This window comes from Dermochelys coriacea, chromosome 3 (genome assembly GCF_009764565.3).
Source record: "Dermochelys coriacea isolate rDerCor1 chromosome 3, rDerCor1.pri.v4, whole genome shotgun sequence".
Classification (NCBI taxonomy): Eukaryota; Metazoa; Chordata; order Testudines; family Dermochelyidae; genus Dermochelys; species Dermochelys coriacea.
In genome coordinates this window covers 102,361,196-102,387,990 of record NC_050070.1, presented here as the reverse complement: position 1 = coordinate 102,387,990, position 26,795 = coordinate 102,361,196, and the positions used below count along the sequence as shown (strand labels likewise).

General features: G+C 43.3%; 1 protein-coding gene and 1 long non-coding RNA gene across 5 annotated transcripts in view; one reads left to right on the top strand and one right to left on the bottom strand.

Moving 5' to 3' along the window:
* Positions 1-739: 739 nt before the first annotated feature.
* Positions 740-2,227, bottom strand: LOC122459354. The gene is made up of 2 exons (XR_006279974.1): positions 2,081-2,227; positions 740-1,124 (listed from the first exon to the last, which is right to left on the bottom strand). It is a non-coding gene; the product is annotated as an uncharacterized LOC122459354 (long non-coding RNA).
* A 17-nt stretch (positions 2,228-2,244) lies between these two features.
* Positions 2,245-26,795, top strand: part of STX7 (syntaxin 7) — a 50,058-nt gene continuing 25,507 nt past the window's right edge. The window contains exons 1-3 of one of the 4 annotated variants that reach the window (XM_043510981.1): positions 2,319-2,324; positions 10,034-10,042; positions 11,952-12,108. In XM_043510981.1, the coding sequence (XP_043366916.1) occupies positions 12,024-12,108 (85 nt within the window). In that variant the 5' untranslated portion in view covers positions 2,319-2,324; positions 10,034-10,042; positions 11,952-12,023. Of the gene's footprint in view, positions 2,356-2,551; positions 2,777-4,067; positions 4,141-10,033; positions 10,043-11,951; positions 12,109-26,795 lie in introns of those variants that run through there. The other 3 variants (XM_038396662.2, XM_038396663.2, XM_043510982.1) reach the window with 3 other exon arrangements.

Genomic DNA, 26,795 nt, shown 5'->3' with positions numbered 1-26,795 from the left:
GAGTTTTGCACTCATGATTTTTTTCCTTCAAATCCTCAGATTCTATTCATTATTTATTCAAAATGTAGTAACTGAAGAAATCAAGATTTGTAACAGATTCAGAGATAAAACCCTAGGGATCAAAGTTATGCACAGATAGTGTGGGTGGGTAACAGGCAGAAAGCTAATGTTGTTTATGGTTAAGGCTATGAATCTTTCACAGAGGTCACAGAAGTCATGGATTCCGTGACTTTCTGTGACCTCCATGACTTCTGCAGCTGCTGGCTCAGGGGCTCCCCAAACTGGACAGCCCCAGAGCCAGCAGCAGCAGTTTCGGTGTGTGGGAGGGGCCTACGGCCAACGGGTTGAGGGAGGGCACGTACCTGCAGCTCCTAGGCGGCAAAGGGGCCAGAGGAAGGCTCCATGCTACTCATGCCCACGGGCCCCTCCCCCGCAGCTCCCATTGGCTGCAGAGCCTTCAGACCCCTCCGCTGCCTAAGAGCTGCAGGGCCGTGGAGCCGGGTAGGGAGCCCCTGTCAGCCTCGCCAACCCTTCCCCCCCAGCAATAGGGAGAGTCCCGGGCCACACTGCCTGCCCCCACCCCCAGCGGGGCGCCCTGGGCCACTTCCCCCAGCACCCGCAGCACCCCCAGAGTGCCCCCCAAGGACCCACAGCCCCCTGCCCAAGTTTTAGTCACAGATTTTTTAGTAAAAGTCATGGACAGGTCATGGGCTGTGAATTTTTGTTTACTGCCCGTGACCTGTCCGTGACTTTTACTATAAATAGCTGTGACTAAAAGGTAGCCTTATTTATTAATTAGGGAGCAGCCACCCTAGCGGATGTGCAGCAACAAGTGGGCCTGTTGTTGAGACCTGGTTCTTCAAACCCAAGTGGAAGAGCTAGCCCAGAAAGGGGGTAGTGCATGTGGCAGCTACTTAAACTGTGGCATTGTGCCTCGCTGTGCCATCCTGCTGGGGGAGTCTTGTTCCACGTCACCTTGTACCCCGGGATCCTTTGCACTGGGACAAAGTAGCCCAAGAGCGATGATAATCAGCCCCACTCCACAGCCAGGAACTTTGCTGCAGAAGATGCACCCCAGGCTGTATTGCAGGGCTGTGCTCTAGACTCTTAGCTGCAGCATCCCGCTGAAAGAGAGATGGTTGAGTAGTTAAAGGGGTAAGAGATCCCGAGCAATGAGGATCCAATCCTCCTAGGATCCCTTATGATGATGCCTATCTATGGCAGGGGTGGCGAGCTGTATGGGCCTCTGGTGCTCCAGCAAATTCATGGCCCGGCTCCACCAATGTTTGGGGCCAGGTCTCTCCCCTGGCCCTGCCTGCTGCCCATGCATGCCCCCTCCCCCGAGCATCCCTGCCAGCCCTGGGCAGCAGGCAGCTGCCCCCTGCAGCTCCACACTGTGCTCCCTCGCCAGCTGCTGCCGACTACAAGGGAGCAGCGCTGGGGGCAAGCTGAGGCGGCTGCTGCGGCTGTGGAGGGAGAAGGTGCATAGCAGCCCCCCGCCCTGGCAGGCAACTCTGAGTCCACTCTGAGGGAGGTGGAGGCCTTATCCTGGCTGGACCTTCTGAGCAGCAGCCTGGGGGGGGCTTGAGTGAGTGTTGTGCAGGGGCGGGGAGGCAGTGAGAGCCCTTCCCCCCCACCCCCCGGAGCTCACTAAGGCCAGCAGGGAGAGGGCTGGGAGGAGTCCTCCTCTCTGGGCCCCCTCCCCAGCCCCAGGGCAGCCTGCCTGCTGCACCCCAAACTCCTCATCCCCAGCCCCACACCCTCTCCTGCAACCCAAACCTCTATTCCAGCCCAGAGCCCGCACCCAACCCCCCTCCCAGAGCCCACACCCAGCACCCCAACCCCCCTCCCGTACCCCAAACCAGAGCCTGCACCCAGCACCCAAACTCCCTCCCAGAGCCCACCTCCCTCCCGCAGTCAAACTCCCTCCCAGAGCCCTCACCCCCTCCTGCACCCCAACCCCCTATCCCAGCCCAGAACTTGCACCCAGCACCCAAACTTCCTCCCCGAGCCTTAGGCAGGTGTGGTCGGGGGGGAGGGACTTGGACCCATTCTGGGCACCACCAAAAATTATACAAACCTGCCGCTCCTGCCTGTGGGGACAGGGAGGCACCTGCTTCCCCATTATGGAGCCGCCCTACGCCGGCCCCAAGCCCCAGCAGCTCCAGGCAGCTGCACCCACAGCTCAGCCCGGTAGGGGGCGGAAGGCAGCTGCTTTCCTCGTCACTCCTCGCTATCGGGCCACGCAGAGGGGGCGGGGCCGGTGTCCCCAGCCCCGCCTCTTTTCCCGGGGACTTGCGCAGCAGCCGCCGCGGGAGTAGCCGGTCAGCGGAGCGGCGGCAGTGCGGGGACCTGGTAAGAGGCGCTTCGGGGAGCCTGGGGCGCAGCGGGACTCGCTGTTCCCAGCTGCTCTGCGGCAAGGGGGGCAGCCGGGGCCGCCCTGCCCGCGAGCCCCCAGGACTGCCCGCGGGAGAGGGAGGGGCCGTGCTGAGGCGGCGGCGGCGCCCCCGGGGAAGGGGGTTAGTTCCGCATTCCCGGGGCCCTCCGCCCAGTTGCTGCCGTTCCGTGCGCCCTGCCTCTCCCCGCCGCCGGCTGGAGGGAGGGCAGCCCTCGCTCACCCACGCTGCTGGCGGCCCCGGGCGCGTGGAGCGGCCCTCCCCCTCTTGGCCTGTTTTCGCCGGGCGGCCCCCATGCCGTGCACGCCCAGCGTGTGGGACTAGAGACGCGTTCGGGTGCGGGCAGTGCTTGTAAAGTGCAGACGCCTCTGTGTGCGCAGGTATGTGTGCGCGCAGGTGGGCCTCATGCTGCCAGGGAGACAGGCTTAGTACACGCCAAGCCAAAGCCCCCCGGCCCCTTCTGTCTTCCTAAGCAGCCCCGCAGTTGTTGCGATGGGAAAGAAATTGCGGCATTCCTTTCTTCCGGCTGCGCAAGGAACTTCATTAGAATCACGAATTCAGTGCTACCCCAAAGCTGCTGTTTCTCTGCTTGACCGTGGAACTTCTGCCTAAATCTTGCCCTGCTCTCCTGCTGCCTGGCTTCCTGCTGTAGATTCAACCAACACACACCTCCTTGTATGGTTTCAGAGTAGCAGCCGTGTTAGTCTCTATTCGCAAAAAGAAAAGGAGGACTTGTGGCACCTTAGAGACTAGCACATTTATTAGAGCATAAGCTTTCGTGAGTGAGCTGTAGCTCACGAAAGCTTACGCTCTAATAAATGTGTTAGTCTCTAAGGTGCCACAGGTACTCCTTTTTCTTTTTACATCCTTGTATGTATCCCTTTTTAGGGGTTGCCTACACAAACAGTTTTCAGCAAGCTGGAGCATAAAGCGGTCTTGCCGTGGCCTACTGTGCCCCAACTGTCTGTGCGGGTACTGAAGGGTTCATTGTGTACTTTAATCTGCTTCCATTTCAAAGTGACATAGAGCAAAGCGTACAACTGAGTTTTTAGTATGCAGCAGCAGAGTCCACATTGTGCACCATGGGCTAGCATGCTGTGGGTTTACACCCCAGATATCTGCACTTATTTCGAAGCAAAGTCCTTTCCCCTTTTTCTCCTCCTTCCCCTTCACCCTCTTAAAAGCAGACATTGTAGTGTTCTTGGGAAGTTGCTGGACTCTCTGTGTGCAGGAAGTTAGCATGTGAAAGCCTGAGGAAGTGAATCCTTCTTGTGCTCATCACATTTGTGGTGTTAAGCATATATATTTTTGTGTAAATAAGCTAATGTGCTCAAAGTCTGCTTGGCCTGTTGTCACATAAGATAATTTGTGATATGTTGCAGGTAGCTATGTTCCTACAGAGAGATGTGGGTCTCGAATACGTTCATAGATTCCAATGCCAGAAGCACACCGTTGTGCTCAACCAGAGAGAAACATAGGCCATAGAATTTCCCCTTAATAATTCCTAGAACATAGTTTTTAAATTGGAAAACAGCCAGTCTTGACTTTAAAATTGTCAGTGATGAAAAATCCACCATGGCCTCTTGGTAAACTGTTTCAATGGTAATTACTCTCACTGTTTAAAAAAAAACAAACAAACTATGCCTTATTTCCTGTCTGAATTTGTCTAGCTTCAACTTCCATTGGATCATGTTGTTTTCTTTGCTTGATTGAAGAGCCCATCATTAAATATTTGTTTCCCCATGTAGGTATTTACAGACTGTAACCGGGTCACCCCTTAACCTACTCTTTATCAAGCTAAATAGATTAAATTCTGTAAATGGAGTCATAAAGTGTGCTGAGGGTATACTCTTTCCTTAATACTATCTCTTCAAAATAATGGTTTTGATCCTTAGGACCTTTTAAAAACATGTATCCTGTTGTGTATTTTAATTTGAATTGAAAGAAAATAAAAACATTGCAAACTCTCCTACCATTTTAACCTGATGACTGAGTCAATTTGTTTCACTAAAATAGTATCTCTAGACTTGCGAAGAAGGTCAAAGGGGTCCCAGATATTGACTATCTCAGGGACCTGCCTGTAGGATCGTTGCCATCTTTTTATGTATGACTGACTCTGTAGTATTTTGAGAATGTATGGAGAATTAAGCAGGCTGACTTATTTTATTCATTTTGCTCTTATGCTGCAATAATAATGGGCAAAAGTGAGGTTTTCAGCATCTTTAAAACTTACTTTCTTCTCAGATGTCTCAGAACTTAGTTCTTCTGTATCCCAAAGCTGATTGTAGAAAAGGATTTGGTTTTTAACTTTTAAAGGAAAAAAAATAACAATTTTGTTTACATACATACTCTGGGTTGAGTACTCCTTCCCTCCCCCACTAGAAAAAATACTGATCTCTAATAAGGTGAAATGTTTACTCATAACTGCTTGTTGCTAAATATTAGGAGTCAATTGTGAGGATGTCTGACTCCTAGACCTAGGGAATGTTTGTAGTACGGTGTAGTATACTGCTCTGATCCCTTCACTTACTTTTTTTTTAGGCTCATCCTAACAAGAATTTATGTATTCTTTTTTATAAAATAACAAACAAAAAAAAATTACCTATTTTAAAGTGACTTCTAAAGGCAGTAACAGATGCTGGGCTGGCATGGATGTCCCTGTCGGTTCATATATATGGTTCCTATTTAAACCACTGAAGATTCAAGAACATCTCGACTGCCTTTTATTTTAATATATCAAAATATTATACAGACAATGGTGAATCCTGTATGAATGAGGAGGATTGAGTGAGTAATACTTCGTTGAATTACCATGAGTATAGCAAGACTATTGTCTTTCTACAGCTAAGGTTGCAACATAGGGTTGAGAGTAGCAGCCGTGTTAGTCTGTATTCGCAAAAAGAAAAGGAGTACTTGTGGCACCTTAGAGACTAACAAATTTATTAGAGCATAAGCTTTTGTGAGCTACAGCTCACTTCATTGGATGCATTTGGTGGAAAAAACAGAGGAGACAGTCTCCGATGAAGTGAGCTGTAGCTCACGAAAGCTTATGCTCTAATAAATTTGTTAGTCTCTAAGGTGCCACAAGTACTCCTTTTCTTTTTGCGAACATAGGATTGCCAACTCTGACTGAAGCTATTCCGGAAGGTTTCTTCTCTTTCCCGCTCTCCCCCCAACATGATGTCATTTTCTTAAAATATCCTATTAAAATCTCTTGGATTGCTTTCAGTAGTTACCGGGAGATCAATGCCGATTCCAGGCCAAGCCTGGAGGGTTGGCAACCCTATTGCAACAGGCTTCATTTTGAGCCAAATTTTCCTGTCAATATTTTGTGCACCTGCTTAAAAAATATTAATGGTTACTGAAAGTGAGGACTTTTTTTTTTTTTTTGGAAATTTGAAGAAAGTTGAGCAAAATACTTTTCCAGCTAAAGAAACTTTAAAAATAACATTTCTTTGAAAAATGGTCAAATTGCTTGTAGTGGAGCTGATACTATTCAGTGTAGAGGTGGTAGAACCTTACTCAACAAGGAGTCCCACTGACTTCTCTAGAGCTACTTATTGAGTAAAACTCTGATCCTGCAAGACTCAGTTATATGCTTAACTTTAAGCATGTCTATTTCTTTTGAATGCAATGACTGCTCGTACGTTTAAAATTGTCTGCGGATACATTTTTTTTGCAGGGTCGGGACCTAAATTGAAAAGGAGTACTTGTGGCACTTTAGAGACTAACAAATGTATCTGAGCATAAGCTTTCGTGAGCTACAGCTCACTTCATCGGATGCATGCAGTAGAAAATACAGTGGGGAGATTTTTATATACACAGAGAGCATAAAACAATGGGTGTTACCGTACACACTCTAACAAGAGTGATCAGGTAAAGTGAGTATCAGGAGGGGGGACAAATGTTTTGTAGTGATGATCAAGGTGGGCCATTTCCAGCAGTTGACAAGGCCCTAAATTGTCACTTAAACTGTAAGGGCCTTGGTAAATAGTTCTGATTGGCATACATAGGCTAGTTTTCAAGAAGATCCCTCTGCTATATAGTCCAAAGTAGCAAACCAGTAAACAAGGCATGAGACTCAATAATTGAAACTGATTTGCTTTTGGGGGAAAATATTTTTGTTGTCAAAGCTTAAATCTAAAACTTGATCTGTGCTTCTCCCATCGGTGCCTGTCATAGTGAGCTTTCAAATGTGGATATTTTCTATTTAAATGTGGAGTCCTGTGCAATATGTAAACGAAGGAAGTCCAGGCACAAAGCAGTTTTTTAGCATGCAAGTCCTAACAAGAACCAATGGCTGGAAGCTGAAGTCAGACAAATTCAAGTTAGAAATAAAGTGCACATTTTTAATAGGGACGATGATTAACCATTGGAACAGACTACCAAGGGAAGTGGTACAGTCTCCATCTCTTGATGTCTTCAAATCAAGACTGGATGCCTTTTGGGAAGATATGCTTTGGTAAAACACAAGTTATTGAACTCAATACAGGAGTAACTGTACAAAAATATAAGACGGGTAGGCAGAGGAAACAGATCTCTCTCAGGTGCTGACCCCAGTCTGTAGAACTAAGACAATTGCAAACATTGCTACATTCTGGTTTGAATGGAAAGTGCCCTTTTCCAACCTTGCCTTTCAAAGAACAATATACAACACATTAACTTATTCACTTCAAAAAGTTATGCAGGCAACAAGTTCAAAACTTATTTAGTTTTATCTTGATCTTGCTAAAGTTATAGTTAAGGGACATGTGTGGGAGAGTTTTGCGGGGAGGGGAGTATTGTGGATGGTCGTACGTTGGAAGCGAAAGGGTATTTGCTGTAAAGATGAGGTATCTGAGTATTGGTATTGTGATATTAGAGAGGTAAGGTATAAGACTTCAACTTGGTGCATATGTAAATGTTACTTTAAACTTTTTTTTTTAAAGTACATTTCTTGACTTCTTGTTAGCGGGTGAAATCATAGAATCATAGAATATCAGGGTTGGAAGGGACCCCAGAAGGTCATCTAGTCCAACCCCCTGCTCAAAGCAGGACCAAGTCCCAGTTAAATCATCCTAGCCAGGGCTTTGTCAAGCCTGACCTTAAAAACCTCTAAGGAAGGAGATTCTACCACCTCCCTAGGTAACGCATTCCAGTGTTTCACCACCCTCTTAGTGAAAAAGTTTTTCCTAATATCCAATCTAAACCTCCCCCATTGCAACTTGAGACCATTACTCCTCGTTCTGTCATCTGCTACCATTGAGAACAGTCTAGAGCCATCCTCTTTGAAACCCCCTTTCAGGTAGTTGAAAGCAGCTATCAAATCCCCCCTCATTCTTCTCTTCTGCAGACTAAACAATCCCAGCTCCCTCAGCCTCTCCTCATAAGTCATGTGCTCTAGACCCCTAATCATTTTTGTTGCCCTTCGCTGTACTCTTTCCAATTTATCCACATCCTTCTTGTAGTGTGGGGCCCAAAACTGGACACAGTACTCCAGATGAGGCCTCACCAGTGTCGAATAGAGGGGAACGATCACGTCCCTCGATCTGCTCGCTATGCCCCTACTTATACATCCCAAAATGCCATTGGCCTTCTTGGCAACAAGGGCACACTGCTGACTCATATCCAGCTTCTCGTCCACTGTCACCCCTAGGTCCTTTTCCGCAGAACTGCTGCCGAGCCATTCGGTCCCTAGTCTGTAGCGGTGCATTGGATTCTTCCATCCTAAGTGCAGGACCCTGCACTTATCCTTATTGAACCTCATTAGATTTCTTTTGGCCCAATCTTCCAATTTGTCTAGGTCCTTCTGTATCCTATCCCTCCCCTCCAGCGTATCTACCACTCCTCCCAGTTTAGTATCATCCGCAAATTTGCTGAGAGTGCAATCCACACCATCCTCCAGATCATTTATGAAGATATTGAACAAAACGGGCCCCAGGACCGACCCCTGGGGCACTCCACTTGACACCGGCTGCCAACTAGACATGGAGCCATTGATCACTACCCGTTGAGCCCGACAATCTAGCCAGCTTTCTACCCACCTTATAGTGCATTCATCCAGCCCATACTTCCTTAACTTGCTGACAAGAATGCTGTGGGAGACCGTGTCAAAAGCTTTGCTAAAGTCAAGAAACAATACATCCACTGCTTTCCCTTCATCCACAGAACCAGTAATCTCATCATAAAAGGCGATTAGATTAGTCAGGCATGACCTTCCCTTGGTGAATCCATGCTGACTGTTCCTGATCACTTTCCTCTCCTCTAAGTGCTTCAGGATTGATTCTTTGAGGACCTGCTCCATGATTTTTCCAGGGACTGAGGTGAGGCTGACTGGCCTGTAGTTCCCAGGATCCTCCTTCTTCCCTTTTTTAAAGATGGGCACTACATTAGCCTTTTTCCAGTCATCCGGGACTTCCCCCGTTCGCCACGAGTTTTCAAAGATAATGGCCAAGGGCTCTGCAATCACAGCCGCCAATTCCCTCAGCACTCTCGGATGCAATTCGTCCGGCCCCATGGACTTGTGCACGTCCAGCTTTTCTAAATAGTCCCTAACCACCTCTATCTCTACAGAGGGCTGGCCATCTCTTCCCCATTTTGTGATGCCCAGCACAGCAGTCTGGGAGCTGACCTTGTTAGTGAAAACAGAGGCAAAAAAAGCATTGAGTACATTAGCTTTTTCCACATCCTCTGTCACTAGCTTGCCTCCCTCATTCAGTAAGGGGCCCACACTTTCCTTGGCTTTCTTCTTGTTGCCAACATACCTGAAGAAACCCTTCTTGTTACTCTTGACATCTCTTGCTAGCTGCAGCTCCAGGTGCGATTTGGCCCTCCTGATATCTTTCCTACATGCCCGAGCAATATTTTTATACTCTTCCCTGGTCATATGTCCAACCTTCCACTTCTTGTAAGCTTCTTTTTTATGTTTAAGATCCGCTAAGATTTCACCATTAAATGCTGGCCTCAAAGTCAATAGCAAAATTCCCATTGACTTCAGTGGGGCTAGGATTTCGCGCATTGTGTTGGCAGGCAGACTTGAGCAACCCAGATTTAACAAATTAAGATGGTACTGAATGGAGAAGCAGTTAAAGGTGGTGGTTGTGGTGTTGGCTTTTTCTGGATCTATTCTCGTCCTTGTTTCAGTCACAAGTTCTAAGAATTAGAATTGGGTTTGTTGGGGAATGTTTTTGTCTATATTTAATTATAGTCGAGCAGCTCTCCAGCTTTGTCTGAATTTTGTTTTCTCCTGTTTCTTATAAACTAAAGCACAGGCCATAAAGCTTCCATTTTCATCCGGCCTTGCAGTTTCTGTCTTATGCTCCTTTTGGGGTATTTCTTGAGGAATTTGTGATATTGACTGAGAGGTGGTAGTTTTTGAATGGCCCTATGAAAGTTGTCCGTTTCAGCTGACAGTCTAGAGCAGAATTGCCAGAATCTACTAGCTTTGTCTACTGAGGAGAATACTTTTTTGCAAAATTTGGTCTTAACACAGTTGGGGCATTACTGTATGTATGATGCTTCCCCAATATGGTAAATATTGTTTATATTGACTCTAAATTGTCCATCAAAAGCATGCTCACTGTTGTGTTTATTTGGGGCTACTAGGTGCTATGATAGTACAATCATTGTGCTAGGCACTATGTAAACACACCAAAAAGCTGGGGCCTGCCCCAAATAGCTTACACAATCTAAGTGTTGTTGATGTGAGAATCTTCTCAGTCACACATACCTAGCTGGGATGTCCTTCCTATATATTGCCATCTCATTTATTTACGATTTAATTTCTGATCTTGATTGAAAACCTAGCTTTTCTTCCTTGCCTTCACCGCTGATCTCTTTTATGTACAAGTGTATGGGGAGCCAGTCTGAATTTGCAAAAAGAAAAGGATTACTTGTGGCACCTTAGAGACTAACAAATTTGTTGGAGCATAAGCTTTCATGAGCTACAGCATGCATTCGATGAAGTGAGCTGTAGCTCATGAAAGCTTATGCTCCAACAAATTTGTTAGTCTCTAAGGTGCCACAAGTAATCCTTTTCTTTTTGCAAATACAAACTGACACGGCTGCTACTGTGAAACCAGTCTGTATGAAAAGTGCATTGTAACAAAATAACCATTTAACCTGTTCTCACATTGTGCTGACCTGTATCCTTTATTTATATTAATGTAATCAGGCTTCTCTTGTTGTCTTACAAAATTGAGTGAAGATGGAAGGAACTTTCATTAGCTGCTGTTACCAGCATCTGACATTGCTCTCAAAGTTTGAGCGGGGCCACCACTTCTTTTAAAGATCTAATTTTCAGTGTGTCTCCAACTGGTCATCCATTTCTGAAAACTGAGACCAAAAGCTCTTAAAACAGAAGGATTGTGTGTATATACACTGTGAGAAATGCATTTAGCCTATCATTTAGTAACCTACTTGTCACTAATGAAAAATTCACCTGTATTTGTAGTCTTATAAACTGAATTGTTGAGTATTTCCTTGAGGTCCCCAAACTGGGGGGCATGGAGGCATGTTGTGGGGCGGGGGAGGCCAGGAGCAGAGGGGAGTGTACTCCACAGTTTAGGGACCTCTGCTCTATATAATGTTTCTCTGAGTGTAGTTTCAGTTGTGCTTTAAGGGCTCCAAATAGCAATTAGGACATTGTACAAGCCACTGTACAGTCACCTATGTTGGGCATTTACGATTGTGCCACTAGGGAAAGCAGTTTACACTTGTAGAAGATTTTATGTATGTTTATGCTTTATAGCGAAGATTGTCTTGTAAAAGATTCATGTAAGGCTTGTTTTGATGAGATACTTTTTCATAATTATTGTAACTAAAATTCAAGTAGTATCCCTAGGTTGCGCAAAAACATCTCCATTTTGAGCAATAGTGTCATTTTCACCAGGTAAAATGGCCTGTCCGAGCACTAAAAGGAAAATCAGATTACAGATAAGACTACAAGAGTTAGAATCTCTTGAGAGAAAAGCCTAAAAAATAATAGGTCATATTGTTCATCGCCTTAATATGCATGTTATGGACAAGTAGTCAGAAGACCATAGTTAAAATTGCAACAGAGACTTCAATTTTCACAGGGAGTAAAGTGTGACTATTTCTAATATATTCATTTTCTTGAATTTTTAATGTAGTTTCTCTGGATAGAGATTCTATTTTTTTGTTTTTCCAATTTATGAGAATTTCCTTATTTGTATGGGTAGGAAAAATCTTTTATTGAAAGATTTGACCTAATTGTTCTCATAGGAAACTGTTTCTGTGATTTGCTGATTCATAGATTACAAGCCCAGATACGACCATTGTGATCATCTACTCTGATCTTCTAATTGACAGTCAGTCACAAAATCTCAGGCCTATGTAATGTAACAGGCTCTGAAATGGTTTCACATCCTTACTTTAGTTTGAGAGAGCATTCTCTAAAATGCCCTTTTCAAAACAGATTTACTTGGTAAAGGCCAAATAGGATTGTATGGTGGAGTTTCATGTTGCTGGAGTTTCGGTCTGTGTTGCTCTAAACTGATAAAATGCATTATGGGCTTGCAGAATTACCAGTGTATAACTACTTCGTTTTTATTTTTAGGTGCCTTCACTTGATGAAATTGTCTGACCCTCTCATACCTTTGATCTTCTTAGTGGACAGTCTATTCAGCCATGTCGAACACTACAGGCATTGATGGGGATCCAACCCAGCTAGCTCAACATATAACTTCTAACATCCGGAAGATCACCCAGTGCAGTAAGTTGAATGAATTAATACATGTTCTTTTAAACTAATCTATTGAAAGTACTTCCAGGCCTGTAGCTTTCAGAGTAGCAGCCGTGTTAGTCTGTATTCGCAAAAAGAAAAGGAGTACTTGTGGCACCTTAGAGACTAACAAATTTATTAGAGCATAAGCTTTCGTGAGCTACAGCTCACTTCATCGGATGCATTTGGTGGAAAAAACAGAGGAGAGATTTATATACACACACACACACACAGAGAACATGAAACAATGGGTTTATCATACACACTGTAAGGAGAGTGATCACTTAAGATAAGCCATCACCCACAGCAGGGAGGGGAAAGGAGGAAAACCTTCCATGGTGACAAGCAGGTAGGCTAATTCCAGCAGCTAACAAGAATATCAGAGGAACAGTGGGGGGTGGGGTGGGGGGGAGAAATACCATGGGGAAATAGTTTTACTTTGTGTAATGACTCATCCATTCCCAGTCTCTATTCAAGCCTAAGTTAATTGTATCCAGTTTACAAATTAATTCCAATTCAGCAGTCTCTCGTTGGAGTCTGTTTTTGAAGCTTTTTTGTTGAAGGATAGCCACTCTTAGGTCTGTGATCGAGTGACCAGAGAGATTGAAGTGTTCTCCAACTGGTTTTTGAATGTTATAATTCTTGACGTCTGATTTGTGTCCATTCATTCTTTTACGTAGAGACTGTCCAGTTTGGCCAATGTACATGGCAGAGGGGCATTGCTGGCACATGATGGCATATATCACATTGGTAGATGCGCAGGTGAAGGAGCCTCTGATAGTGTGGCTGATGTGATTAGGCCCTATGATGGTATCCCCTGAATAGATATGTGGACAGAGTTGGCAACGGGCTTTGTTGCAAGGATAGGTTCCTGGGTTAGTGGTTCTGTTGTGTGGTGTGTGGTTGCTGGTGAGTATTTGCTTCAGATTGGGGGGCTGTCTGTAAGCAAGGACTGGTCTGTCTCCCAAGACCTGAGAGAGCGGTGGCTCGTCCTTCAGGATATGTTGTAGATCCTTGATGATGCGTTGGAGAGGTTTTAGTTGGGGGCTGAAGGTGATGGCTAGTGGCGTTCTGTTGTTTTCTTTGTTGGGCCTGTCCTGTAGTAGGTGACTTCTGGTACTCTTCTGGCTCTGTCAATCTGTTTCTTCACTTCAGCAGGTGGGTATTGTAGTTGTAGGAATGCATGATAGAGATCTTGTAGGTGTCTTGTAGGCCTGTAGCTATGCAACAAAATTGTGCTGATGTTAAAGGAATGCTATCAGTTTGACAGGTTTCAGAGTAGCAGTCGTGTTAGTATGTATCCGCAAAAAGAAAAGGAGTACTTCTGGCACCTTAGAGACTAACAAATTTAGATAAATTTGTTAGTCTCTAAGGTGCCAGAAGTATTTCTTTTCTTCTGTCAGTTTGAGAATCCCATTTCTGTAACTTTGTACAAGCACAGAAGGTACATACCACTTCTTAAAATTATTGGCATTTGTTCCCTTTTTTTGGTGTGTATACTGAGAGCACTTCATGTTTTGTCAATTCATTGTACGTTGTTTCTCCCTTCCTGAAAGATCCCTGTAAGTATCATCAGGGGAAAATAAAGATGCTACATATTTTAAAAGTTGAGGGCATACTATTTAAAGGGTACTCTCCATATTTGTATCTAAAAAAAAAAAAAATTAACCTGACACAGTTCTAATGGTATTAAACCACACATGCAATGTTGTGTGTGTCACACTTTTTAAAATGCCTTTATGCACTAACTCTTGATATTGACTCAATAAGAGTCTGCTGTTTTCAGTTTTTGTCGCGGGGAAAGAGACCAACAAAAGTACTAGCTTGTGATAGTGGCTTTTGTGATAAGCACTACCGCTCACTAGGATCACCAACTCATTTCATGTAGGTCATCCCCATTTAACCACTCTGGAGTGTCAGGCAACCTAAAAGTGGCAGAGAAAGGAGGAGTGATCTTTTTCATCCACTCTCTATTATCGTTACAAAACTCTAAATCATTAGCGCCTCTGTCTTTTTGCTTTTTCCCTTGTAAAGAGCCTACTTTATATTTAAACATAAAATTATGTGAATGTAGCCTTTTGAGTTACTATTAGAATTCTGTATTTCTATCTTCCCCTCCTATAACTTTCATTTTATTATTCTTATTCTTATTCTTATTATTATTTTTATTTTTATTTTATTTTATTTCTTTTTGTTCCATGGAGGGAAGGCTATTCCCAAGATGAAGCTCGGTATGTTAAGCTTTAGCCTAGAGCAGATTTTTATAACTGAATAAAATAATCCCCTAGAAACAGTGTCTAGCTCACAGATTCTTAAAGGGTTATAACTAATTTCAGTAACAAGAGATTGTAATACAGACAACGATCTAATATGGGTGACTTTCTTCCTTTTTCTTGTTTATATAAAAAAAAATTAAATTCTTCCTTTTTGTCACAAACCACAGGTCTGTTAAACATGTTTTACTCCCATAAATAACTCGAGCAGTTTTTCAGGTGCTTCCTCACATACAGCAACAAACACTTCAGAGCCTCTGTAAAGCAAAAAAATATTATTGTAGAGTAACCCTCTTGGTGAAGCTGCTGCTGATGGTTGAAATTAAAGCACTAGCACTGACCAAAACGGCAACTATAGTTGCCTGGGGATATACTTAGCCACCTAAGTAAAAGTGGCTTGATTTGTTTGTTTCCTGAGGTGTTATACACCTATGGCTCTCATTGTGACTTCAGGGAATTGTGTCCTGCATTTGGGGGGGGCGGGGCGGGGAGAATGCGAGGAAAATGAAGCCCTGCTTTTTTCGTTAGCCTTGTAACTAGGAACTTGATGGTAAATTAAAATTCCTGGTGGTCAGAGAGAGAGTGGGGAAAAACAATTAAAAGTGAGAACAGCTTTGGTGCTGGAGTAATTATCTGTGTGGAAGTAGCTATGAGGAATCCATTTGTTCTTCCATACCAGCACAAACTTCCCTCAGTATTATATTAAGGGAAGTTCTGGGACTGTAGGGAGAAGAATAGTTGTCTGATGCAAATAATTGTATAGGCAAGATATTTCTGAAAGTGCACAGGATCAGGTTCTGTTGCTCCTCTTCACACTGAATAGCTCTTTACTGCGAGTCAAGACACTGGGTGAAATCCTGGCCCCAGTGAAGTCAATGAGAGTTTTTTCCATTAACTTCAGTGGGGCCAGAATTTTACCTATATCTCAGTGGGGCTACGTATACTAGTCACCATGAGTAAAGATGGTAGTATATGGCTCAGTTCTGGACAGAAGGGTGATTTTTTTTTTGTTTTTGTTTGTATATGAGTGCACTGCTGGGTAGTTTTAAATCCAAAGTGGTTGAGATTTGTCCTTTTTTTTAGTTATGTGAATCAAATCGCTTAAACCATATGTAGGTCTTTAGCTTACTGGCCTAACAAAAGAAATCCACAGCATCAAGATACTTTTAATTACTTGGTGTTTACTAAAGGAACAGCCATTTTAAAACACCAGTGGCTTCAGAGATTACATGCTAATTGAATGACAGCTTTAGTGAATCTGGACTGAAATCTCTTGATGCATTCAGAATACAAAGATAAAAATATTGCCTGTTGATTTAAGTTTTTCTTAACTTTGATTACGATGAGCTCTCTTACTCATTCCTTGTTACATATGTTTGGAGGGCAACAAAAATCATATTGTTGTACTGTAAAACACTTTGCCTCATATTTAAAGAACCATTTCACAAAACTATCCTCAGCCAAATTTTGGGATGTTGGAATAGATAGGGAGCAGCAGACGGGATAGGGAGTAAGCCTGAATGTGTTGTGTGTGGGTGCATGTGGACTTATTTTGGGTGCTAGAAGGAGAGGCTTTGGCACTATTTAGTCATGTGGAAAATTCAATACTTGGAGAATAGTTATAAAAATAACATTGTAACTGAAAGGGGTGGGGAGAATTTTTCGTACAGAGCTGAATTATAAATCACAAAAGCAAGATGTGCAAAAATTCTGCATCTGTGTGCTGCTTTATCACATACTAGGGTTTGAGTCTCTCTAATTTTGTATTTATTTTCACTAAGGTCATTTTGTACATTAGAAGTACAGTATGTCTATTGAGAGAAGAATATTAGGTCTTCACTTTCTCACTCTTGCAGAAGAACCCTCTATGATGGACTAAAGAAATAAAGGGATTATGACACCAGAAGAAACTGAAACCCGAGCAATTGAATTCAACAGATAAACAAGCAAGAGTTTTAAACAGACTCTCTTTCAAACTTCTGACAAATGTGAGAACAAGATAAAATCAGAAAGATTTTTCTGTTAAAGAAATAATACCCCCATCTCTTTCAGTTGGGGGCTGAAAAAAGTTCCCACTCCATTTCTGGAGTCTCCAGCCAAATCAACCCCTAGGAAAACAGTTTTAAAATGTTTAGGTTAAAAAATAAATATTCAGGCCTTTATTTAGGGGGTGGTGTATATAGAAGCAGAAAAGTTACCTACATAGTACCCGGTACTTTTTTTAATCAGATACCTCATATGATAACAAATTAGCGCTCGTGCCAGGTGTTGGATTGACAGTGCACGGTGCTCCAGTCTTCAATCTGAGCACAGAACTGGTAATCATAGCCAACAGCAGTGAAAGCCTTCACCACCCTAAGACACCACTGAATTTTGCCCATCTCCTGCAGCAACCACCTCTAGGCTTGAGGAAGTAATGCAGTCTGCATGCTTGCTTACCTCTTGGCCTCTCCATTAGTTGTCCCCTAAAAATCATTATTATTTGTAAGCTACCAACATAGCTAGTTATGAACAAATGATGATGTAGAGCGGAAAGGTTTTATATTCATTACCAAACCCTGTGCCATACAATCCTTCTATTTTCTTGGTTTCAAAATAAGTGACAGTTATATGCAAATCGATAGTGTTGCCTCTCACAGCAACTGTAACTCTTCCAGATGTATAAAGTATTATAGAAAAAAGCTGTAATTCAGCTGCAACTAGATGGACATTTATTAAATATGCCCTGATTGAAAAAACAAACTTGTGAGTATTACATGTGTGCACACACAAAAGGGGAAAAGCTTTTAAAAATGTTGTGTAGCATCCCTTTCTCTTTGTACTACCCTTGTCCCTTTCCCACATTTTTGTTAATTTAAGCTGCAAGCTCTGTTTGGCCATTCTTCTTACATGACTATAAAGTACCTAGCATTTTGGACATTAAATATATTGTTTTCTATAAGTATACTATTTCATTTTATTTTAAAATATTGTGTTTAAACTTTTAAGTGATGCTTTCTTCTGTGTGACCACTACATTCCATTAATTTCCTTTTATAAAATATTAACACTAATACCATAGGGCCAGACTGTGGCCTAATTTGCATGGTGGTAAACTCATAGAAAGGACAGCTACCCACCTCCCAACGGAGGCTTTTCCACCCTTGTGGGAGAGGGCAGGACAGGGTAGAATGGGAGTGGAACTGCCATCACCCAACTGAAAAGCTCTGGTTAGCGTAGCGACGTTGATGTGCTGGGAGAAGTAAACTGTACCATGTATAGGATTGGCACAGAGTACCCCAACATCCGAACACATGGAAACCAAGAGACAGACTTAATGGACATTTAAATAGCTACAGTGGCACAGCTGCAGCACTGCAGGTATGCCGCTCTGGCACTTCACTGTAGACACTACAGCAAAGGGAAGGGTTTTCACGTCGCTGTAGTTAAGCCATCTCCCCAAGAGGCAGCGGCTAGGTTGATGGAAGAATTCTTCCATCAACCTAATGCTGGCTACACTGAGGGTTAGGTTAACTACATATCTCAGGAGTGTGGATTTTTCACACCGTTGAGAGACGCAACTATGCCAATGTAATTTTTCAGTGTAGATCAGGTTTAAGTCTTCAGCCTTCTGGTTTGATTTAGGGGCAGAGCAATAACATACTGCCCAAAGCTTGTAGGTGCAGGGCAAAGCCCTATGTAGTACTATAGAATAATAGCAAATATCTGTGGTGTGGCGAAGTTGGAGTTGGTGTGGAAGCTGTAACTTTAACTTCTTGATGTGAGTGTGACAGTATTTTTTTTCCATTTAAAGATTGTCATGGTTCTGACCCATAGCAGATTATGAATCATATGGTTCCTATTGACTTGACTTTGCAACTAAATTTGTTCAGTACTCACAAGGTGACTGATACAGTATTTGACCTTGTTGCATACATTACGAAAGGAAATGTAGCTGGGGTTATATATGCACTTTGGTTATTCTAAATTGATTAAAATAATCAGACAGGCATAATCCTCACCTGGATAAAAAGAAAAAACAAGACTGTTTCACAAGCATTACTGAATTTTTCCCATAAGGAGGAGTCCTCCTACCCCAGTCACTTATGGTTGTATTGCCTCAAAATCAACAGTCAGTACAGATTGCATGCACATGAAGGTAAATTTTAGCATGTTAAATTTTTCTGTCCTGTGAGGTCAGGTCTATCAGATATTTTTATTATATTCTCTGTGTGTTGGGAGTAAGCTTTTTTGCTAAGTGTTGTTAAAATGAGATGAATCAGAACTATATTTGCCACATGACTTCAGACCTGGCAAGTGTAAAGTTACAAAAATGGATTGATTCTTGGAAGATGGAAAACTTCTGATGTCTTTTTTTTTTTTTTTAACTTGGTGCGGTGACTGCTTCTTCTGAAACAACTTTTGCCATCCTATAAATAAGGTCAATGATATAATTGGAGATGTTCATGTGATATAGGCAGAATTGCTCTTAGCTAAGGGGAATACAAATATGCATGTGAAAAGTACTTTAGTTCACTAATGTTTTGAAGTCCAAGCCTGTACAAAAAAACAGCTTACTTGTCTTTTGTCCCCATCTTATCTATAGTTTTGTACAACTGTGTTTAAAATTAGACTTAGAGAAAAGCCCAGCTTTTCTGTGACAAATTATTTACATACTGTTCTTAAAGACTGGTTCTGCTCTGGAAAGTATTTGTGTAAAAATGGCACCTTTATATGTAACGGATGTTTTTCTTGTGTGAATTCAAAGTCTTATCTGTTCACATTAGTGGCAAAAGTGTACCTCTTCTGCTTTTTATTCCTGTTTCTTTTTAACAGTGTGTGATGGGGCAAGGCCAGATGGCTATGGAAGCGTAGTGGGAGATAGATTTAGTTTCAGGCTAAACAAATCCCTGGTACCAGGATAAGTGAATTGGCCACTGCTCCAGGTCAATTAAGACACCTGGGGCCAATTAAGAACTTTCCAGAAGGCAGGGAGAAGGCTATGTTGATTGGGACACCTGAAGCCAATCAGGGGCTGGCTGAAACTAGTTAAAAGCCTCCCAGTCAGTCAGGTGAGTGCATGACGGGAGCTGTGGGAAGAAGTTGCGCTGTTGGAGAGGCTGAGTAGTACACACCATATCAGACACAAGGAAGGAGGCCCTGAGGGGTGCTGTGGGGGAAGTAGCCCAGGGAATTGTACATATCATGTTTCTAAAAGGTCAGCTACCATAGCTGATACTATTAGGGTCCCTGGGCTGGAGCCCGGAGTAGAGGGTGGGCCCGGGCTCCCCTCCCCCCGACCTTTGCCCCCTGTTTAATCACTGAGACTGGGAGACAACAGAGACGGTGCAAGGAAGGATAACCTCTCCTCACCTCCCTCACTGGCTTATGATGAAAATGGCTCAGTAGACTGTGACCCTTGTCTCTAGAGAAAGAAGGGTTACATGGAGGGTCACAGTGAGCCTCTGAGGCTAGCGAAATCCACCAGGAAATGTGGGACCCACGGAGGCAAGGACAGAGCTTTGTCACAAGTGGCGCTGTGGTATTGTGGTAGTGATCTGAAATTCTATTCCATTAAGGGCATCTAAAACACAAATGCCAGTGCATTTGTGAAATCTCATTTACACCTATGAAATTATGCCTTTTGTGAATGAGATCCTAATTTGACCTACATAACTCCTGATTGGTGGTGGTGTCTGAAAAAAGAAATCCTGGTGTGACTTTTCAGCCCTTCGTGCTTAGCCTTACTCTCAAGTCAGAAAAAAGCATCTGTTACTTGTAAACTGAGCCTTTTGGCTTTGGAAATTTGTTGAGATGATATACATAGAGCCACAGTACTGTCTGTGAATAGTAAGGGGACCAATGAGAGCAGACAATCATTGCTAACTTTATGGATTGAGCAAATGTAAATGGAGTAACCTAAACAGGAAAATTCTGTAGGGCAGCTTGTCCTAGTAGCATTAAAGGAGGAGGAAGGTAGCTGTGCCTATCCTGGGTCTTCGCAGTCTTCCCACCACTGCCAAAGGCTCAAATCCAGAGCCTCTCTCAGATATAACTGATGCATTTAAACCAAAGCTCCCGAGAGCCCACCTTATTCCAGGGTCTTCATTTGCTCAAAAAACCTGGTTATGCTACTACTGAGACTTGGTGGTGTTCTCTAAGAAGTGCCTGGGAATCTCTGCAGATCAGCCCTGTCCGCCTTTGATGAGGGAGAGCTGATTCTAATTCATAGGCAAGTGCTGAGCATTGCCCTTGGACCCTACCATAAGCAGCCCATAACTAGGCTTGGCAAAACTGGATTTTGATTTTGAGCTATTTATTTATTTGGAATTTTTGATGGATATCATATATTTTTGTGCATTTTTTCACTTTTTTTTTAAAAAAAATTTCAAGTTTCAGGAAATTGAGGTGGTCAGACAATTATTTAGTGCTTGTAGATGACAAGATTCAAGAAGTTAGCTTTTATAATTCTTAAAACACCAATTGACAACATCACATGTCAAAATATATAAAATATCTTTAAATCTCTGTTCTTAAGTATAACTTTTCAGCCTAGCTGTAAACTTTCATTATTGATGGAAATATGTTTTTGTGAGTTTGTGCATGTATGGTGAAATAGCTAATCCTTCCAAGCCCTTAAAAAAAAGGTGGGGTGGGGGTTGGGATGGAGGAGTCTATGTCCCAGTTGCCAAGACCTACTGCCCAAAGTTGTGATCCTTTGAAAAACCACCATGGCCTGCTCCTGAATACTTATACAGAGGTGTAAAGTCAGCCTGTCTTCAGGTAACTCCACTTGCAACATTTCAGACCAGCAAAACCAAGTGAGATTGAGCAGAACCATATGGTTCACTGTCAAAAAAAACATGATCCCACAGGAAGGCAAAACAAGAGTTCAGAGTCCTGATGAGCTAAGGGTATCATGTACTGGTATAGATAAAGCAAATCTACAACAGAACAGGAAGTAGGATGGAATTTGGGGGCATTCTGTAACAAAGCTGAAAAGCGGCCAGTTTCTGTCCTGCAATCATTTTATATGTGCAGCCTGCTGGGGGCATCAGGCCTTACCTTACAAAAGTGCCTGGCTGTGAGGGTCAGTGCATCTTTACAAAGTCTCATCTGAGAAGATAAAATCTTCTTGGTAGCTGCGGTTCTTTTATTACTGACTTTTTTTTTTTTTCTGCAGACTGTCAACTTTTTTATGGTGGCCCAGAACGAGTCCAGGTCAGAAACTAGATTCAAATGACATTAAATCATTGTTACTTATCTTTGTTGACAGTCTTAAGAGGTGTGTGCGATATGGTGGCCCCTTCCTGGGTTGCCATGCTGTAGCAGGCCATGGCACTACCAGTGCACATGCCTCAGTTTCCCCTTTTGTTCTGGAGTCCCTAATAACTCCATGTTAGCTTTCCAAGTAATAAATAACCCTTTTTAGGGTTAATTTGTTACAAAAGTCCCACAACCATCATCTAGAATTCTGGAGCACAAACCAAACAGTACATTCATTCAAATTTTGACAGTCCAGTACACACCAGTACAGCTTGGACATGTCTCTCTGCAGTCCGGCACCCCAGGACAACTCCAGCATTTCTTGTCCCAGACCCTTTAGCTGCCATGCTTTTCTTCCCCATTTTCTTCCCAGAAATGGTTCCAGCTCCTGCATGGAAGCATCAGTGGGCTCACCCCTCCATCATTCCTCAGCTTCTGCTCTCCAGCTCAAGAGGCAGTAGGCGTCTCCCTCTGCTGCTCTCAGCCTTTGGCTCTCTGGCCTAGAGAGGTCTGTAGGTGACCCCCAACCTCCCCTCTACCATACTGCCTTCTGCTTTCACCAGCCTGATCTTGCTCCACTGCTTACCAGGGAACTCTTTCTGCCCCCTCTGTTATGGGCATCACTTCCTTTAAGCTCTGCTCTTCAAACTCTATCATTCTCACTCCCAACTCTGTGTTCTGATCTCTCTGTGTAACTCCCAGATGCAGCCCCATCCTCCACATTACACCAAACTAGGGTGAAGCTCTGGACTGGAACAGGAGAGCTGGGCCCAATTCCATTTAAGGGGCCCACTTAATACTTACTAGGGATATTTAGAAGTATTATCTTATCTCAGTCACAGACCTTAAACTTACAGGTCTACTGCGTTGGCATACTGACTGAGAGATTGTGCCATCCCTTACTTTGGTTGGCTGTTATAAAGTCTAGGCAACTGTTGCCTTATTTCATCGTCACTTATTGTGTGTAGGTAAAACTGTTTTGTATACTACATAAAAGTACTAAATACTCATGGTAAATTAAAGATTAATTTGCAGAAAGTCCTGGATTTGGGGGAATTAATAAAGTTATATTCAGTGTAGTGGTGTTTTTAATGCAATTTGCTTTCAAGTCTTATTAATTGTTGAAAAGCTTAATAATAAATGTAAATCCTTAGCTATAATATTAATATTTCTAATTATCCTGCTGGTTACACTGGGACATACCTTTCTTTTATTTAAAGCTTGTAGTATACTGAATTAAATAATTTAAAAGGTCGTGAGTAAGGTACACATTTTTTTTTTCCTCCCTGTCTTCTCTTCCCTCCCCCCCCCCCCCCATGCTAGTATAACCATATTATTCTGTCACTTCAAGTTCTTCCTATTCCTCAACCCCAGTTTCTTCAAGAAATGCATGGTATCTACCAGGCTATTTTAGCTGAAGAAAGGAGGAAATCTGAATTCTGTCAGACATGCTGTGACCTTGAGCAATTTGTTTAACCTCTGTGTCTTAGTTTCACCACCTTAAAAACAGAAATGATGCCTGCCTGCCTCACAGCAGTGTTGAGCTTAATTCATCTTTAACATGTGTGAGATGCTTTGAAATCCTTCAGGGGAATGCTCTAGTGTAAATTCACTATTTAACTAAATGTTGCGGGTATGTAAATTTCTCTAAATATCTCAGTTTAAAAAAATGAGGAGGAGTCCTTAAGGCACCTTGGACTAACAAATTTATTTGGGCATAAGCTTTTGTGGGCTAGAAGAAACCTGTCTCTTTAAAAAGAGATATAAACTAATCCAGTAGACTTGCGTATATTCTTGTATCTAGCTGTTTGTTTGTTCAAGTATTCTGGTCTAGGGAACAGTAGGAAAATGTTTTGAATCTGATACAAATAAAGCAACCCAGCACCCTCCCCTCCCTTCCCCCCATTCAAATAAATAAACCTGAGGGGTTATAGGGGGAGAGAAACTTGAGGAATCATTCTGTATTTTCAGTAGACTGCTCCCGAGTGTATTCTAAATCTAAATTATTAGACTTCAACTTCATCTGTAGTTGGATATTCCACTTACTCAGATTCTTATTTCCACACACTGTTAGCCAACCAGTGCCAGTAAAATGTTTAAATATTTGTGAAAGATGCATGCAATGGCATTTTATATACTGCTGATTTGTCTTAGGAAAACCCTGCTTAAAGCAGATGAAAGGGAACATTATAGTATTTTTGCAGTTTCTACTTGATCTTCAGCCCAAGAAGATTAAAGTGTGACTGAAATTGACAATTTTAAATTTCTAACGCTAATTTCACTGGCCCCATGCTGTGTTTAGAATGCAAGCCCAAGATTTGCCATCAGTGCCCTGTCTACACGCTTTAATTTTTAAAAGAGTTTGAACCAGTTACTGAAATGCTTAGCGCTAAGCAAGGCTTGGGTCCCTACTCAACATGGTTAATACTCAGCTAGTAACTGTGACAGCTAATCATGTCACCCTTGCCGGTGGCCTAGGCTGCAATAGGGCTATCTTCCTGTAGCTTGGTCATAACGCTGTAGTTCTTTTAATATCAACACATCTCTTCCCCCTCCCCCCCACCTTTGCTTGTTTGATCTGGTCTTTGTGCAGTACGACATCCCAGTGTTCATTGCTCCGTCTACATAGCCTGACTGCTGGTGTTTTGTGTGCATGTCCACTAGGCACTGTCTCCCCATTGAGGCATTGTAGGATAGATGCAGTTAGGCAAAGTAGAAACTGCAGACAGAACTCGGTAACTGTGTCAGCTGCGTGTCCTCATCTGGCTACAGAAACATAGTTGTAATTATTATAACAGATGGGCTATGTGTCATAAATATGGTCCTCAGAAATAAGGTCTCACATTGTTTTTATGTACTTACATGTTGTGGGCCTTTTTAGCACAGCTTTGCACATGGAGAATGATGGGAAACAGTCCAAATAATCCAGAGAATCGTTAGTCTCTCAGATGGCATAGAGCCAGTATAATGATTTGACTCCACTCCATTGCCAGCCTCAGGCATGAGGGGTAGAGCTGGAGGAAAAGGTATGGCCAGACTTTCTTACAGCCAGCTGATCTGTGGCTGCTGGACCATTGGCAGCTGGCATAAATTTAGATTCACTCTCAGGGTTCTTCTAACTCAGTGGTCTCCAACCTTTTTTTTATGCACAAGATCGCTTCTTGAATTTACATGCAACCCAGGATCTACCCCCACTCCTTCCCCAAGGCCCTGCCCCGCTCACTCCATTCTCCCCGCCTCCGTCACTCACTCTCCCCCATCCTCACTCACTTTCGCTGGGCTGGGGTGGGAGTGCAGTTCTGGGCTGGGGCCGAGAGGTTCAGAGTGTGGGTGGGGGCTCCAGGCTGAGCCTGGGGTTGGGGTGCAGGAGGAGGTATGGGGTGCTGGCTCTGGGAGGGGGTTTGGGTGCAGCCTCCTGCCGTACAGCACTTGCCTCTTGTGGCTCCCAGGCAGCAGTGCAGTGAGGCTAAGGCAGGCTCCCTGCCTACGCCGCTCCCGGAAGCAGCCTATCCTGCCCCTGGGGGGGATACATGGCTCCACATGCTGCCCCTTCCTGCAGGCAATGCCCCACAGCTCCCATTGGCCACAGTTCCCCGTTCTCAGCCAATAGGAGCTGCGGGGGTGGTGCTTTCAGGGAGGGACTCTCCCTCTCCTTCCCTTCCCCTCCAGGCTTGCAGGGGCATGCTGACCGTTTCTGGGTTGCAGTACAGGACTAGGGTAGGTAGGGAGCCTGCCTTAGTCCTGCTGCACTACCGGACTTTCAGCGACCGGAGATCGCAATTGACTGTTGGAGGCTTCAGGATCGACTAGTCAATTGCGATCTACAGGATGGTGACCACTGTTCTAACTTCTGCTGGGAATCAGTGCAGTACGTGGGTATCCTCAGTCTTGGTAGAGAACAAAGGTGGCTTTAAGTCACCTTTTGCACTCCCTAGTCTTAGTTTTGCCAAGTGTTTCTCTGCCACAGGTTAGGATCTGATCCAAGATGTCTTAGTGCATTGCAGATTGTGCAGAGCAGTCATGCTTGCTTGAAGTCTGAACTGGAGATTCCTCTGTTTTAAAGGCAGAAAACTATTTCCCAATTGACTTCTTGGATCCTTTCTTTAATTCTGTAAAACTTCTGTTTCCATAAGCAGTTTTAAATATTTCCTTCCTTGTTCAAGAAGCACTATTATCAACTACGTCAGCATAGTTTTAATGTGGTATTCTAATTGCTGCAATTTGTGCAATTGTTACAAAAATATATTTTAAAACTTTTTCCTAGTCCATGCAAAATAATGTGCTGTATGACAAGGAGAGTCTGTGATTTCGAATTTAAAACCTTTCTGACCCACAAGATAATCTGTTTCAGGTGGGGCTGGAACTATATTGATGTCTTATCCTCACCTACATACTCACTGTCCATTTTAGTAAGAAGAATGAATGATGGGATTAGTTGGAGAACAGTAAATTCAGAGTAGAGCTTGATGCCTTCTTAACAGTTGCACCTTGTGTAGAAGATGTGAGTCTTAATGCTAGACTAAATCCATATAGCTGTGGCCACATTCTGATCCCCTTTGCCATCAGTGGTGGAACTCTTGGTTTGACTGTATCTGAAGCAGTATTTAGCCATGTAATTATGGGGAGACTTTCTCCCAACTTTATCAGCAAAATTCCGGACTGAATTCTGCAATTCTTTTCGGCTCACGTATTCTGTTAAACAAGTCAGACTAGTTTTCAGTTACATCTTTAATGGAGAGTAGCTTTAATCAGCCAATAGCTTTGTGCTGCAAGATACTGAGGGCTAGGGATGCTGGGAAGAGAAACCAAAATCGACTGCTACAATTGTATTAGGTTGTCTTAATGCAGCACTCATGACTGAGGGTGGAAAAAGGGGTGAGGCTTGGGTAATTTTTTGCACATGAGATGTCAATTGCTAGGAAAAATGCATTTTGTAAACCAGACAAGCTTGTCCTGTTCCCGGTCAGCGCTAAACAGCGCCCTGCTCCCTGAGGTCATAGTAATGACTTTCATTATAAAAGGTGTGTACTCTTGTCTTTAAAATTGACTGACTGAGACTTTGCTTCTGCAAGGTTATTTTATGGGTATGAAAGTGCTGGAATTAATGTCTCTCTTCATAGCCTGACTAGGCGGGGGCAGGGGGAACCAACCTCAGTTGACA